A 16,967-nucleotide genomic window follows, 5' to 3' on the forward strand; every position below is an offset into this window, starting at 1 on the left:
CCCAAACCTCCCCAAACGTCGCCGGGTCTCCGTTCCTCTGCGCCCTGCCTGCCTGCTTCTTTCCACAGCGGAAAGAAGCAGGCAGGCAGGGCGCGGAGGAACGGACATCTGCCGACGTTTGGGGAGGTTTGGGCGCCTCCCCAAACCTCCCCAAACGTCGCCGGGTCTCCGTTCCTCTGCGCCCTGCCTGCCTGCTTCTTTCCACACAGCGGAAAGAAGCAGGCAGGCAGGGCGCGGAGGAACGGAGACCCGGCGACGTTTGGGGAGGTTTGGGGAGGCGCCCAAACCTCCCCAAACGTCGGCAGGTGTCCGTTCCTCCGCGCCCTGCCTGCCTGCTTCTTTCCGCTGTGGAAAGAAGCAGGCAGGCAGGGCGCGGAGGAACGGAGACCCGGCGACGTTTGGGGAGGTTTGGGGAGGCGCCCAAACCTCCCCAAACGTCGGCAGGTGTCCGTTCCTCCGCGCCCTGCCTGCCTGCTTCTTTCCGCTGTGGAAAGAAGCAGGCAGGCAGGGCGCGGAGGAACGGAGACCCGGCGACGTTTGGGGAGGTTTGGGGAGGTGCGCGCGCACCTCCCCAAACCTCCCCAAACTTCGGCAGGTCTCCGGACGGCGGCGGCTTGGGAGAGGTGCGCGCGATCCTGGAAGCACCGAAGCAAGTCCTCGGTAAGCTCCGGGCGGTCACTTGCTTCGCGTCTCCTGAGGGAAGGGGGGGCGACTGGAGCGGGCGTGTTTCCTCGCCTGCTGGGCGCCGCGATTTGCCCGGGGAACGCGCGGGCCCCGAATGGCAGCGTGGAGCGAGGAAGCTGACAGCCAGGGCTTCCCCGAGAGCCGCGGCCACACAGGGTATTCCTGTGTATTCAGGCTTGCAAAATGGCGGATCGAGCCTCTGCTGGCGGCAGAGGCTTGCAGAACGGCGGATCGGCTTATACTCGAGTCAACAACTTTTTCCAGTTTTTGGGGGTGAAATTGGGGGTCTCGGCTTATACTCGAGTCGGCTTATACTCAAGTATATACGGTAATTATATCACCAAGTAATGCTAAAATATTACATGTATAATGGAGCATTTTAAAAGTTACCGTGAAAGGCCCATAAAATGCAGAATCCTATATCAAAATTGAGTAGCACTGTTTTAAATTTAGAAAGCAGTGCTTTTAAATCAAGGAAACATCTTTTAGAAGTTAGGCATTCTGATTCCTAATATATCAGATATTGAGGGACTATCTGGAGGATGGCTACGGATATTCAATATTAAATAAACATCACCTGATCCTGGTGAACAGTATTGGAGAAAAAGTGTGCTGTACTATCTGTGCATGGATATTGTTTATTGCAGGATCAATCTTTGTTTGCCCCTGACAATGACCACCTGCCCTAAGACTGTATTTCCCATAACCTTATTTCTCGATAGATGGGTTATTAAAAAAAATTATTTAACTGATGCCTTTTCTCACACAGCTGCTGTCTGCTCTATCTCCAATATTTAAGATTAGCAAATCTGGGCTGCAAAAATCTGCAGGGTCAGTAGATGGTGGTAATGAGTTTAGAAATTTTTCCCTCTCTTTAATGCTATCTTGGTTGGCAACAGTCCTATAAAGAGACGCTGCAGGCACAAAGAGCAATGAATGTGGAGAGGTTCTGCCCTGCTGAGGCTCACATAAAGCGATTCTTCACACTGTTGTTGCTGCTGGCAAGCTGAGATGGGACTCCTGAAAACTGACACGTTTTCTTCACGTTGAAGAATTTGCCTCATATAGGACACACGTTCCTCAAATCAGAACATTTGGTTATGCTAAGCACATTCCGTAAGTATTTGCATCTGGGGCTCTATTTTTTACTACTTAGAAAATCTAAGAAAACACCTGTGATTCCCTCAAGCTTTTAACTGTTAATTTATTTATCCATTTTAGTGTTATTTTAATAAGCTTTTCATGTTTATGTTCTTCTTTGGGGGAAAAAATAGCATCCTTGATTACATGCCAAAGGAGAAACGTAGAGTATCTATTAAATAAATGAAAAATAATAAAAAATATCAACATAAAAGCAATTCTGCCCAAAGATACTAAATGCAGATTCTGGAACTACTGGAAAAAAAATCCATACTATATTTTCTTATACATTAGTCTGCTCCCCAGAGTCTTATTTAGTGTATTGTTTGACTAAACACATGTTATTACTATGCAGCAATCTAGAAAATATAAAGGAGAAGGAGGTTTCAATCTATAACTAAATGAATACATGAAGTAGCTGGTGGTTTATTCCTTCTCTCTGAAAGGTGACACATAATTCAGTTGTAAACCTCAATAGAAAAAAAAATCTAGCATAAAGTTTTCATGGTTTTTATTATAGATATATTATTTGGTACCATTCTGTCCTTGCTAGGACTTTTTACTTACATTGATTTATTACACGCTACCTAATGGTTGGTTGACTGCAACTATTATCCCTCTTCCCTAATCCCTAAAACATATATAGTTGTAAGAGATAAAATTACCTCACAAACGTTCTTCCTGATATGGCCTTGAAGATGATTAAATTTCTCCTTCAGAAATTAGAAATTTAGCTTGCTCCCTCCAAGAACTCTCAAGTTTTAGAGAAGGTTGTTCCACAAGTTTCCCTAGCAAAATCCTTCTTGACAAAATATTGCATTTTTAACACATTTGTAAATTATCGTTCATAATGGTTAAGGCGCTAAGCTACAAAAAGAACCAGTCTGATGTAGTAGTGAAGGCAGCAGGGTAGCAATTGGGAAAATGTGATCTAATCTTGACTTAAATGCAAAGCCAGTTGGGTGACCTTGAGCCACCCATTCTCTCTCAGCTCTAGGCAATGGCAAAATCACTTCTAAAAGTTTGTCAAAAAACAAACAGGGACTTGTCCAATTACCAGAAGTCAAACACTGACTCAAAGGAGCATGTGCGCGTGCACTTGCACACACACGAAAACTGAAATGGCTTCTAAGTAAGATTATAATGAGAAGATTGAAAGCTTAATTTTGACATACTATTCTAGGCACATGATATTGTTCTTGCTTTGCCTGAAAGGGCAGTCTGAAAATGGAAATAATACTGCCCAAATATGATTTGCCAAGAGGTCAGCAAATTCAGGTGAACTAGAAAATCCATTACAAAAATTCCTCTTTTCTGACCCACAGTTTTTAAAAAGAAAGATCAGATTGACATTTTAAGAATATTAATTGATTAATATAAAATGAGTTGGTTGGTTGCCATGGGAACAAAGCTAAGAAAGGGAAAAGCTATTTCCCTAAAACAGCAGCTAGCTAAGCCTGCAGGACGCTGTGCTGGCAAGCAGTCCAATCCTTATACCAGCAACCAGATCCCAATACTATCTATTTGCAAAATAATGTTCCTTGTCTTTGTATAAATGATCCTGTTTTCAGCATTGCATGCCATTAACTGAGACAGGCAGCATGTCTCTCTAGCTGTCATATCACTTTCATAATATAGCACTAAGTTACTTAAGCATGATAAATTTCCATATTATTTTCAGTGGAAAAGAATTAAAGTAGAGTTACCACTATCAAACCTGGTAGCAAACACCAGGTTGACCAATACATGGCAGAAGAGTTAATTTATTTTATCTTTGAATCATCTAGGGCAGGGGTGTCAAACTGCCGACCCGCGGGCCAGACGCATGATCTAGAACCCGCGCTCACCCCATTGCCAGCAAAACAGTCCCAATATGTCTAGTGACATTTTTTTCTTCTTACCTGTAAGTAGTATTTGGAATGTAAACATCTCTTGCAGGAAATTCCAAGATCTCTCTTGTTGGTCGAACTCTACTATCTGGGTAAAGTTTTACTTGCAACAGTTCTGGAGTTAGACAATAGTGTGGGTTCTCTGGGGCTGGAGAAATATCAATCTTCAACTGAGCTATGGAATGAGAAATTATAGCGTAACAGCCATTTGCTTAAAAAACAAACATTGATCTTCAATATGTTTTTCAGCAGTCATCTGTGAACTGTACCTGTGATAGGTCTCAGGCGTCTTAGAACAGAAGAAGGCCTCTTCATATCTGCAAGGAATTTGTATAAATCTTCATCACTCAACCGGTCACCTTCCTACAGTTGATAAAATAAGGGAAGCAATCATTTCCAGCCAACAGCACTGGAATAAGTGACTTATGACCTTGCAGTATCCCCCTAGCCAGGTGATCAAAATTTGGATGCTTGGCAACCGGCTCATATTTATGACAGTTGAAGTGCCCTGGAGTCATGGGATCACCTTTTGCAGTCTTCCAACAAGCAAAGTCAATGAGGAAGCTAGACTCACTTAACAACCAGGTTACTAACTTACTGTCATAATCAGGCCCTATCTTTTTCTTTTGTTTGCATCATGGGTAGGCCCAATAACAAAAGATCAGATGGATTTCAGGGCAAAGGATGCACTAAATATTTTCTGCATTCTTTCAAAGGTAAGGAAATGCCATATGACAGTCCATCTTCTCCTGGACTATCTGTACAACTCCATTTAACTCGGTAATTACTCCTATTTCATCATATCCTTGGAGCTATTGAACTTAGATAAACATTAGTAGTAGCCAAATTAAAATAGGGAACACTTTCCTACTTAATGTTGCCATACACCACTGGATGACATCGCCAGGGCTCGCTGCCTTGGAAGAGTGAGAAAAATTCTCAGGGACGACTCACACCCTGGTCGGTACCTCTTTACTCTCCTACCATCGGGTAGGAGATATAGGAGTATAGCCAGCTGTACCAACAGGCTGAAGAAGAGCTTCTCTCCATGGGCTGTCAAACTCTTGAAGGGAAATAATTTTATAATTTTATGTACGACTGACTTGTGAGGCCGGTGTGTTGTACAATTAGCTCACATGGTGTAACAAGATGGTGGGTTTATTGTCACTGTGTGGTGGGGGGGCACGAAAAAAGGGAGTCTTGGCCAATCTCAATGTATACATGGTTGTACTTTGACAATAAAGGTTCATTCATTCACAAGGATGCTGTAGAATTCAGTGCAAAAGGGTGCTTAAAATATGCCGCATGATGCTTATGACAAGCAGCCTATCTCATTTGAGATCACATATCAAAGTGAGAATATAAAGCTTGGTTTGGCACATTCTCTTGCAATGACTCCACACATTAGTTGTTTAAGGAGATAGAAGCAGGCTGAGAGGATGCACCAAACCTCTTGCCCCTCAAAATTATGTGGCTTCCCTTGATTCCTTCAGAGATGTATGTCTGAAGGAGAAAATGTACAACCACAGACCACTAGTTAAATTGAAATGCTACACAAAGGAAGTTCCAATTTGCATCGGAAGCTTACACAGATAAAAATAATATACAGTAGCTGTATGAATGCATGAATGCATGAATGCATGAGAGCCAGTTTGGTGTAGTGATGAAAGAACTAGGGTAGAAAGCAGATGACTGTGAGTTCTAGGCTAAGCATGAAGGCAGCTGGAGGGCCTAGGGCTAGTCTCTCTCAGCACTCAGAAGAAGGCAATGGCAAGCCACTTCTGAAAACCTTGCTAAGAAAACCTAGTAGGCAGTCCAAGCAGTCACCAGGAGTCAACATTGACTCAATGGTGCAAAAACAAAACAAAACAAAACATGAAGAATACATTGGACATCTCCAAGCCTTGAATCAATACCTGTCAATAGGTTTCATTGTATTTCTACATTCTATAATCTTGGTTAAGAAAGATACGGAAGAGGTACTATTTATCAAATACATCGCCAAAATATAGCTTATTTGTGCTTTTTTTTCTTTTGTTCATTCATCTCCAATTCCTGGAGATTACCTGTTTTCTATCCTGATGCCAAACTGGCTCTTTTTTTTGTGTATGTATCTGGATATATATTTCTTGCGGGGATAATGAAACCTTAACTGATTAGGACAACATATCACAAAATAATAACAATAACATATGACTAGTTGTAGCAATTGTTACTGTATCAAGAATGGTGGAATACCTGTTTAAAGAAGTTTGTCACTGTCAGGGTAGCTGGTCTAAAGTTAGTCAGGTTACAGGCCTCGTCCCCACTAGTGGTTCTTTCTAGAGAACGCCTACCAACAATGCTAGAATTTCTTCTTTCAGACCAAGATCCTTTGCGTTCTTTTAAAAAAAGGTGGGGAAATAAAGAAAACTTCCATAATTACTTCTGAAAGGTTAGCTGTATGAACTTTGGAGAATGCAAGTTAGGAGAGACAGTTATGCTAACACAATTTTACTCCTGAGGCACCAAAAATGCACAAAGCAGTCATTACCCTTACTTCCCTCACAACAACTGTACCGAGTGACTTATGCTCATTATAAACCACATGGCAATTTATGTCTTCATTCCTCAAAAAATGATGAAGTTAGCCATTCTGAGGGAGATGGGAGGTTTAGAAATAGGAAATATAAATCAGTAAAATTCTGATTATACTGCGCAGTAGTATCCCAACAATAAAATACTCCATGATACTTCTTCACAATCATCACATCATTCCTGTGGAATATGTTCACTTCCACAGAATTAGCAGAACAGTTTTAGAAAGCAGCAGACTAGGAATAAAATCCCTAAAAGATAATTCTATTTGTTATTGCAGAATTTATTTCATGGGCTGCACACAATGATCCTCAGCAGCCCTGGTCTTCAGTTGGTCGATGCCAGGTTGATATATACAATAAAGCAGTGACAAGATCCATGATCTTATAATGAATGAGACAATTAATTTGAGATAATCATTCAGACCTGGGTGATCAAAGTGGTGGATCCGGTCTTGCAAATATGCTCAACTGAGTTTTGGCTTTGGCACCAGCTACAACCCCAGGGATTGGAGTAACAGCAGTCGTCCATAGATCAGAAGATCTATGCCATAAATAACATGTGAGAACCTAGATGGCCTCTAGGAAGCAAGTTAGTTTGTGAATGTTGTACTGGCCACGAGCGCTTGCTTCCATTTATCAAGTCTGCAGCAGTCTTCAAAACTGTTAATTTGGGGAAACTTTCACTTGCCCTCTTGTGTCACAGAGTTGGTGTGCCTGAGTACTTATGGCCACCTTGACAACCAGCAATCTCACCCAAATGTTTGAGGGTCAAACACATTATCAAGGATCATGTACTGAACCTGTTTTTTTTGTCTCTGGGCAGTTGTGAACCGAAGGTGGATTACATTACCATCAGTTCTTTATCAAGGACAAATCACTTTGTGGTTGCTTGTTAGTGCTGCCCTGTAAAATCAAAAGCTATTTGATAAGTCTGTCCCAAGCAACTAATCGACCCATATGGATTTCAGAGAGCCTGGGATTTCTTTTTCTGGGGCTCTGATGATGGTCTTAGTCTCCATCTAAACTGGATGTGCACTGAGGGCCTTGGATCAGATTACATCCATGCACCTATCTGTGTGCGAGTCCTGCTCCTTGGTATCCCAAGGGGTTGTGAGAGATGGAACTGTAGAAGGAATGGTAGATCACTACTGGAAAAGGACAAGAAGAAAATCAGACCAAGCATATGTAAGAAACCATATAAGAAATTATACTTGGCGCTAAGAGCAGGAAAACGTAGTTATTCTTCTTTTAATGCCAATGTTTATAATAACCCATTTCCTGCTGCACAATACCTACATTGTAGGCATGTGGTATACAAAGTTGCCTGGATCTGCTCTGACTCTGACTAAGCACATCTTATTGAATTGGCCAAGGTGTGATCTTGTCTTCTTATCTGGGAGGTATGTGAGGACAGCTTTCCCAGGTCTGTTAGCCTGGACACTTATCTTTAGGATGCATATAATTCCCAGTGGCTGAAGTCTTCCCATAAAATAAGGTGAACTTGGATCCATGAAGTAGTAAGCATGTTGTTGAAGTACGTTTTATTCTCTGTGACCAGTTCCAGTTTATGTTACCAAGTGGAGGGTGGTCTATCCAACCAAATGGTTTGCAGGGTACCTCAGGGCTTGATACTCTCCCCTCTCCTGTTTATCATCTACATGAAATTACAGGCTGTCATTCAATGACATGAGATCAGGTATCCTCAATGCACTTAGTTATGTTGTCTCAGTTCATGTCTGTGTCTGGAGCCTGCCTGGGCCTGGATGGGGAGTAACAAGCTAAAATTTACTCCTGAAAAGACCAAACAGTTATGAGCATGTAAATTGTCTGGTCCTGTTGATTTTCGATCTTTGGCTCTGAATGGAGTTGCACCGAGGTGACGTGCACTTATTCTGAACTCACAGCTCCTACCTGCTCAAGGAGCAAATGGCAGTGGCAGCCAGTAGGTTCTTTGCACAGAATCATCTAATACACCAATTGTTCATCTCTTCTCATGGTCACTCGTATTTGGTCACTTCAAATGTGGATTACTGCAATGTGCTCTACATGAAGCTGCCTTTAAAGAGCACTTTAGCTCTACGGCTCATGCAGAATGAGCACCGGAAAAATTTATGCATGCATCTTGATAAGTCCATATAATATCTCTGCTATATGAACTTTCCAACTGAACTTCCAGTTGAAAGACGGTGGCTCACCAACTATAAACTCTTTTATGACACTGAATCTGGCTGAGAGACTGTCTCTCCTTTATTATTTCTACTCATCCTGTACTTCAAATCTCATTCACTAAGCAGTATCACATGGTCTTCTCTGTTCCTACCTTTTGGGAATGGCCTACAAGTGTTTAAGCATTCTTTTCAAACTGGCTTTTCCCACAACATCCAATAAGAAAGGCTGGTGGTGTGAATATTTAACATGTTTGGTTAGTGTGTGTGATGATGTGATTTTCTCCTTTTATGGGATATTCTTTTTGGCTTTGTTGTTTTTTAAGTGTTATGTTGGTTTTAATTGTATGCAGATTACGTTTTCTATGGTTTTTACAGGTTTTATTGTTTGTAATGCTGTTTGTTTTCATGTATCTGGTTATTTTTGTACTGGTTTTTTCGTGTTTTTAACTTTATAAGCTACCCAATACCATGTATGTGAGATGGACGGCAATATAAACTGAATAAACAAATAAAATACGATCCAGCCAGTTGTCTTTGTATTGAGGCAGCTTTATGGAAGGAAGGAAGGAAGGAAGGAAGGAAGGAAGGAAGGAAGGAAGGAAGGAAGGAAGGAAGGAAGGAAGGAAGGAAGGAAGGAAAGAAGGAAGGAAGGAAGGAAGGAAGGAAGGAAGGAAGGAAGGAAGGAAGGAAGGAAGGAAGGAAGGTATTAAAAAGGAAAAAAGGAAATGCAAGTTAATAATGTATCTGTAGGATAGTCAATCCAAACTCTGTGACAATCAAAGAAATGCAACAGTAACTTACACTTTTATTATTATTTTATAGTTATTACTATTATTAGATTTTTAGAGAACGTGTGTGTGTGTGTGTGTGTGTGTGTGTGTAGCAACAAACACACCTAATACTTCTGTCTCCTATTTTCCCTATAGCAAGAAACCAGTGAGACGAGATGAGATGAGGAAATATTAACTAGCTCAAAGTCACTCAGCTGGCTTTCTTGACTAAGAACTCCCCATTTCTGGTTTCCAAGTCAGTGCCTTAACCACTACCAAACTTAGCGCTCTGTTCTATGAAAGGAAGAGCTAATTTATTTCTGGAAGAGGTTGATATCCAGCAATATTTGTCTTTTTTGTCAACTTCCCTTTCAGTCTGCTCCAAGGCTGTTTGTAAGCCTAAACCTATAAGCCTTTCTTAAAGGTCTAAACACTTGGCTGTGATCCTGTGGCTATGGTGATGAATGTGCTAAGGATCCAGTTTCTTGGCTATATTGCTAACTGGCCAAGTATCTTGTTCCTACGTATATTTAATCTGGATGTTTTAGTGGGGGGTGGGGGTGTTGTTTTTATTGGTTTAAAATGTTTTTAGTATTTTTATCTATGTTTTTTTTAATTGTAAGCCACTCAGCATCATTGACTGAGATGGACAGCTGCAGATATTGAATGAACGAACGAATGAATGAATGAAAAGGGAAACAAAATAGAATAAAATTGGATTAAGATAAGGGAAGGGGAAGAATCACTTGAACCAGATGAATAAAAAAAAGGGAAAAGAAGTCTGTTCAGGCATTACAAACCCCACTCCCTTCTAGCCTTGAAGATGTTACCTACTCAGGTAATGAAATATCTGCAAGAAAGCAACCAAGCTCAACAGAGTACCAAGGACTCCACATTGTGTTGTTGTTGTTGTTGTTAGTTACGAAGTCGTGTCCGACCCATCGCGACCCTATGGACAACGTTCCTCCAGGCTTTCCTGTCCTCTACCATCTTCTGGAGTCCATTTAAGCTCACGCCTACTGCTTCAAAATATTAAAGTTCACCAGACACTAAAACCCACTAGGGTGACCTAGCTTTTCAGCAGCAAAATCTGCAGCCCTTTCCATCTCTAATCCATTTGCTTGTTTTTATCAGCATATTCCATATTATAAATATTATATTATATTATATTATAAATATATACCTTATGTGAATTTATTTCCATTAGTAATAAAATGCTATTTTTTTAAGTGATAGGTAGTACGTAACTGAAAACAAATATTGCAGCTAGTAAGGACGTAGTTTTAAAAAAGCAAGCAATGTCACATAATGGTCTTTTGCTGAGACTTATTTTCAATTTCTTATAATATGTTTAGATTTCTACCTCCAGTGGCAATTTCTACTTCTGCAGAATCTCTTTCCAAACTTCCAGCACTGCTGACTATATTCATTAAATGAATAGCAGTCCAGGCAAAAGGCATGCGGTATTTGCCAAGTCTTTGGCAAAATTGTTCTGATTGGCTTTTCAATTTGTCTAGCTTTTCCTTGTTCTGCAAAAACAAAAACAAGAAAACAAACCTGTTCACACAACTGAAGCATTTCTAAAACATTAATAGTTCTCTACTAATTATAACATGTCAGTTCATGTTTAAAAACTGAAACTTGGCATATTTTAAGAACATTTTTTTTCATATACTGTAGGAAATAAGGAAATTTTTATTGAGGCATTTGATTGTATAGACAGTCCTCACATGAATTAAAGTTTTTTGCAATATTGTACTAAGTATTGCAATGGACCTTTAAATGTGGCTTAAATATGCATTGAAATGAAAGGACTTGCCTCTACTTGTAAGTGAAAATCACAGAATTTGCAATTAACTCAATAATAGAATCTAAGAGAATTACCAAAATATATCTCTAAACAATTACAGGCTACACTATAGCTACAAGAGAAATGTCTGTTGCAACCAAACAAAAGGAGACTGATGCAAGATTATGAAAAAGCAGCTCAGAGAGAGCTATTATTTATTTAGAATTCTTTCTAGAGTTATGCCAAGACCTCAAAAATATTAACAATATCTTTTTTTTTACTTTAAAATACAGGTAGTCCTTGACTTATAACCATTCAGCTAGTGACCATTTGAAGTTACAACGGCCCATGGCCATTGTACACACTTGCAGCATCTCCACGTCAGGGGTAGGCAACCTTGGCTCTTTTATGACTCGTGGACTTCAACTCCCAGAATTCCTGAGCCAGCCAATTCTGGAAGTTGAAGCCCACGAGTCATAAAAGAGCCAAGGTTGCCTAACCCTGACCATGGTCATGTGATCAAAATTTGGATGCTTGGCAATTGGCTCATATTAAGGATGCTGCAATGTCTCGGGGTCATGTGATCATCATTTGTGACCTTTTGGCAAACAAAGCCAATGGGGAAGCCAGATTCACTTAACAACCATGTTACTAACTGAACAATGGCAGAGATTCACTTAATTCTGTGGCAAGAAAAGTCATAAAATGGGGCAAAACTCATTTAGCAACTGTCTCACTTAGAAAAAGAAATTTGGGGCTCAGCTGTGGACATAAGTTGAAGGTTACTTGTATTTTTTTTTTACAGAGCGGAATTTCAAACGGTTATCTCGGTAGCTTTCCATTATAGCACATCATTCTGTTTGGAAGGCAAACACTAAGGGGCAACAGCAAACCACAAATTTTCATAAAAGAGGAAGAATGGGAGCACGATGCAAAGAGACAAGAGCAGGAGTGAAGATGTAAGTTTTTGGCTTAGTCATGTAGTGGCAAATATAATTGAGCAATATGTCCAAATCCTCCCAAGAACTTACCCAAGGCCATTCAGCAAATTACTTAGGAGAAGTTATAAATGGTGTTCAGAGGCAGAATGGGATAGATAAATACTTTAGCAATTCTGGCATCTCCAAAAGGCTAAGATCCAAGGGGAGTGGGAATCACCACAAATTGCTTCACTTTACACTATTATTTGTCAGTAGAATGACTACCCTTAGAAGCAATCCATGATTTGTATCTCCATGCAAGCTCTTCTCTGTAAGCTGCTCCACTTTGTATAATGAATGTAACAATCAACTGTTAAGTGCAGGACATAATTTACTTCTGGATGAAAAATAATTTAAAAAATGCTTACCTTTGCAGCATCTGCTTCTTTCATAATCATATATGGCTCAGCACATTCTCCAATATCTCCTTGCTGTAGTACCTTTTCCAACTACACAAAGGAAGCAGAGAAGACTGGTATGATACAGGAGACATGTTACATATATACAATACGTGATTGAATGAAGTTGAACTTTCCATCCAATTGCCCAGTCCTACAGGTAGGAAGAGAGGTTCTTTCTTTGTGCACTAGCTATATAAGCCACGTCCATAAAGGTAAACAGCAGGTGCATCTGTACAAAGGAGGACAGGCCAATCTCTTATCTCACAGTAGCCAATGTGAGATTTCTAACTGAAAGAAAGAGAAGGTCCTGCTTGAAGCTCCATCTTTTTAGATTTGCTTGCTAGGGACTCAAGTCTTCTTCATTAACTATGGCAATTCTCTAAAATTCCCTACTAGGAGACCAGCCTAATTATACACAGATTTTTTTTTCTTTTGTTCATTTGGCAGAGCTTATGGCCCTTGGGCTACTGGAGTACATTAATAAGAATGTAAGGCCTGGAATGATCATGGAACACTTACAATGTAGGATAACCACACAATGATTCTGCTGATTTTTTTTTTAAGAAGAAAAATGTCTACCCTAAACACCACGATTCATCCTCTCAAAACTATAATCTGTGGATGAAGCAAGTAAACAGAGTGGGAGGAAGAGAGGCAGGACAAAATCGGTATTTAAGTAGCACCTATGCATGTATAATCTGCAGGCATACCCTTCCTGCTGTATACGAAAATTTGTCCAAGAAAGCATGAGTAATTTCAGGTGCTGGATCACAGCGTCTAGACACAGGGTCAGGACTTATCTTTCTGAGAAAGGGGAAGGAAGGGGAAGGAACTGAACTGAACTCTGCCAGACTTACTTCACTTCTTGATAATGCATTTTATGTTGTGTCTTTTGTTGCTGTTCAGTCCCTAAGTCCTGTCTGACCCTTTGCGACCCCATGGACCATAGCACGCCAGGCTCCCTTGTCTTCCACTGTCTCCCCGAGTTTGCCCAAATTCATGTTCATTCTGTTGATGACACTATCTAACCATCTCATCCTCTGCCATCCCTTTCTCCTTTTGCCTTCCATCTTTTCCAACATGAGGGGCTTTTTCAGTGAATCCTCTCTTCTCGTTAGGTGACCAAAGTATTTTAACTTCAGCTTCAGTATCTGTCCTTCCAAAGAACAGTCAGGATTTATTTCCTTTAGGAAAGTTGTGTATATGCATGCGTTTATACAGTGCCTAGTTTATTTGGCTGTTCTGTTTGCCTTAAAAATAGTTTCTGTAACTAATCCTTGTATATTTCTCCCTACGTATATAAAGAGAGATGATTACCTACGAACAATATTCAGTTCTTATGCAGTCATATATTCCATCAGACTTTTAAATGACTTTCATCTCTAATTTTTAAATACATACGGAATAGGTATATTCCCAACCTTTATCATCACATAAAATATTCTCTTTTTGAACAAAAGAAGAAAAATATTACCTTTATTACCAGGAAGACATCTTGGGAAGGGTATGTAATAGAAAAGATGGCTGAACGAGCCAAAGTGGTTATGGCCGCAGGGGGAACATGAGGTCGCAACATGCTTTTCATTTGTTCAGAGTTTAAATCAAAGTAAAAGTTCTCTGAAATCTAAAAATAAATAAGAAGCTGGCTAGTTGCAGGTTGTTACATAGACAGACAGACAGACAGATTGATACTCTTCACCAAATACAAAATTTTAAAATATCCGAACAGTTCTTAATATGGCTGCTCTTATAATCACTAGAGATGGCAGTAACTCAAGTTATTTTTTATATTTTCACAGTTTCTTTTACGCCATTTGGGACTGCACAAGGCTCGGATTAGGAGGGCAAAATGTGATTTTTAACATGCGTATGTACGCATACCTGTCAAGAACACCTTAAACCAAATATGGTTTAATTGACAATGGGCAAACATGGACTTTTGGATTAAGGGTACAAATGTGTCTGAACGCCTGCTGTTCATACATTTGCTAGAGTCACTTGTGAGACAGCTTGGACTACAGTACAGTGACTTTTCTGTTATTCCTCAGATGGACTGCCTTCTCCATTTTGAATCTGTTGAATCTGTATCACGATGGCAAACAAAGTAAAGGCAACATTACAAGTGCTGAGCACAGAAGCACTGCTACTGCATTCAATTCACTTTCCAAATGAGGCAAGCAAGCCTCAACTCACCTTCTTTTTTTCTTTAACATCATATAATGCCAGACTTGCAAAAATGGGCTCTATTTCAATTTCAAACCTTCCGAGAAAAGAAAAAGAGGAATTACAACCAAAGTGTAGCAACCTCATTTCACTCCACTATATGAACCCTACACGCACACAGAGAGATACTGAATTAGGATTATGATGGTTCACAAGGATTCTATTTCCATGGCTTTAACAACAGTCTAACACCCGTAGCATTGTTTAAGCATTCAAGTACCTCAAGGTATTCCAGCAAGATGTATACAATAGCAACCAAATAAAAGCTTTGAGCACAAATGAAAGGATAGTAAGGTATTATAATACAGGTGTTGAATAAGACAAAATCAAATACCTCTGACTGCTGCTTTAGTTTCCTCAATATGTCTAGCCAATAAAAAGAATGAGAGGTGTGCAAGGGCATAATCTTCCATTGGTTGTGCAACTGCACAATTTTCCATAGCCTATTTTTTACACTAGATTCAACCAACTCCTATATAATCCATTTGATCTTAACCAAAAGGCTGAGCAGCAATAGGTATTTCATTATTGTATTTTCTGCTATTTTATCCTGGAATTATAGCCTGTACTTTGTTTTTGTTTTATTATTGTATTTTCTGCTATCTCTTTTACCCTGGAATTAGATCCTGCATATTTTATTTTTTTGATATGGTTGTATGACTAACCAATTCATAAACTTTATATTCATCTACATAATCCTAACACAGCCTATAAATGTTACAAATATACATGACTGATGTCTATGAAATTCCTTATGTCCAAAACCAAAGCTTCAGCTTGTGAAATTTCAAAAAAAAGGCCTATTAATTTGACTTGGCATAGAAAGATTCTAGGGTAAAGATTTCTGATCAAAACAAAAAGTAAAGCTTTTTGCTATTGTTACTTTTTTTGTAGATGGTGTGACTGTGTGTTTGCATACAATCATCTTATTCAGAAATAATTTTCACTATGGATAAAACTAACTGGGAACTTTCAATCTTTGTAGTCCAGAGCTCTTACCTGATTTCTCCAAGGTAAACCAGGAATCATAAAAAACAAATAATGGTTTGCAATTATAATTTGGAAAAGGAACAAGGCTCCACAGCTCAGGATATTTTGTTCAACACAGTGAACATATTTATATATATATATATATAAATAACATGCCCAGGCTCACACTGAGTGAAAAAAACCTATGATCAATGTAAGTGCAATTGGCACCACTTCCACCCCACCATCTATTTAATAATTTCTCCCTTTTGCCATGTTAAAACTCAATGGCAGTTGTTGAAACTCGGGGGACCACAATCAAGGCAACATTTGTGGCCCTTGAAACCCAGGGAAGGCAATTGAGCGCTCGTACAAGGAACAAAGGGATGTATTTCAGCATACAGCTCAGGCGCAACATGAGAATACACTACTGTTCTAAATTAAGCCTTTGCTTTCTTGAATATTTTTTTTCTTATTTCCTGATTCCATTTATTCTACAGTTCACTTAACAAAGATGAAAAGCGCAATTGGTTTCCCAGATCATGAATCTAAGTAGGCACTTGACAACACCCGTCTGCATTTACAAAACAAAACGTATTAGTGATTCTGCTCATCATGTGTGTCCCCCATTCCTGCAGATGATAAATTGACATTTCTTCTGACTTTGCACATCCTAACAACAATATACCAGGGTGACTAATGTTTAAAAAATTCCACTTTCATTATCTGCTGAATTAATACGGTATATTTAAAGTGGAGGTTCCCTAGCTATCCACACACTTAGCACAATAGATATATAGAAGTTAACTTTTTTTCCCCTTTGCATTTGTACTGGGCTGACTGAGCCAATTTTGAGGTTTTACACCTGACACACAAGGCCCTAACCTACTGAGAACTCAGCCTTTCTTATCCTAACTCCCACCATTCAGTCCGCCAAAATACATGAATCCCCTTTTGGGACACTTAACAAAATTCTGACTGCTTCTGGAACATCAGTACAAAATACTCCGGAGCTCTTTATGTTAAACATCATTTCTGGGATCTAATAGAAATAAAGCTTAGCAAATGGCCAATTGATCTACTATTTCATTGTATGTGTACAACTTCATGCTGTAGGATCTTATGGAACACTGCAACAGAAATATGGTCAGAATTATCTGGATTGATGCCAGGACTTAAAATGGTTTTCCTCTAAGTCAGGGTGGGCAACCCTGCCCCCTTTATGACCTGTGGACTTCAACTCCCAGCTGTCTCAGGAGTTCTGGGAGTTGAAGTCCACAGCTCGTAAAGGGGGCAGAGTTGCGCACCACAGTTGTAGGAGTTAAGTCCTATTTACATCTCAGTTTCAAAAGCTCTAGTAACTGGCACTCCCTAA

General features: G+C 39.7%; 1 protein-coding gene and 1 long non-coding RNA gene across 9 annotated transcripts in view; one reads left to right on the forward strand and one right to left on the reverse strand.

The window, feature by feature from the left end:
* The window catches only part of DOCK7 (dedicator of cytokinesis 7), a 146,761-nt gene that overhangs the window by 94,358 nt on the left and 35,436 nt on the right, over positions 1-16,967 (reverse strand). For all 8 annotated transcript variants that reach the window (XM_081325225.1, XM_081325224.1, XM_081325223.1 and 5 more), the window contains exons 8-14: positions 14,594-14,660; positions 13,875-14,024; positions 12,368-12,448; positions 10,594-10,759; positions 5,952-6,094; positions 3,983-4,076; positions 3,726-3,888 (exon numbers count right to left, since the gene is read on the reverse strand). In XM_081325225.1, the coding sequence (XP_081181351.1) occupies positions 3,726-3,888; positions 3,983-4,076; positions 5,952-6,094; positions 10,594-10,759; positions 12,368-12,448; positions 13,875-14,024; positions 14,594-14,660 (864 nt within the window). The remainder of the gene's footprint in view (positions 1-3,725; positions 3,889-3,982; positions 4,077-5,951; positions 6,095-10,593; positions 10,760-12,367; positions 12,449-13,874; positions 14,025-14,593; positions 14,661-16,967) is intronic.
* On the forward strand, positions 1,629-5,220 carry LOC308666407. Its single transcript, XR_014026116.1, has 3 exons — positions 1,629-1,800; positions 3,612-3,727; positions 3,963-5,220. It is a non-coding gene; the product is annotated as an uncharacterized lncRNA (long non-coding RNA).

The sequence above is a fragment of the Vipera berus genome (genome assembly GCF_964194415.1).
Source record: "Vipera berus genome assembly, chromosome: 3".
NCBI lineage: Eukaryota > Metazoa > Chordata > Lepidosauria > Squamata > Viperidae > Vipera > Vipera berus.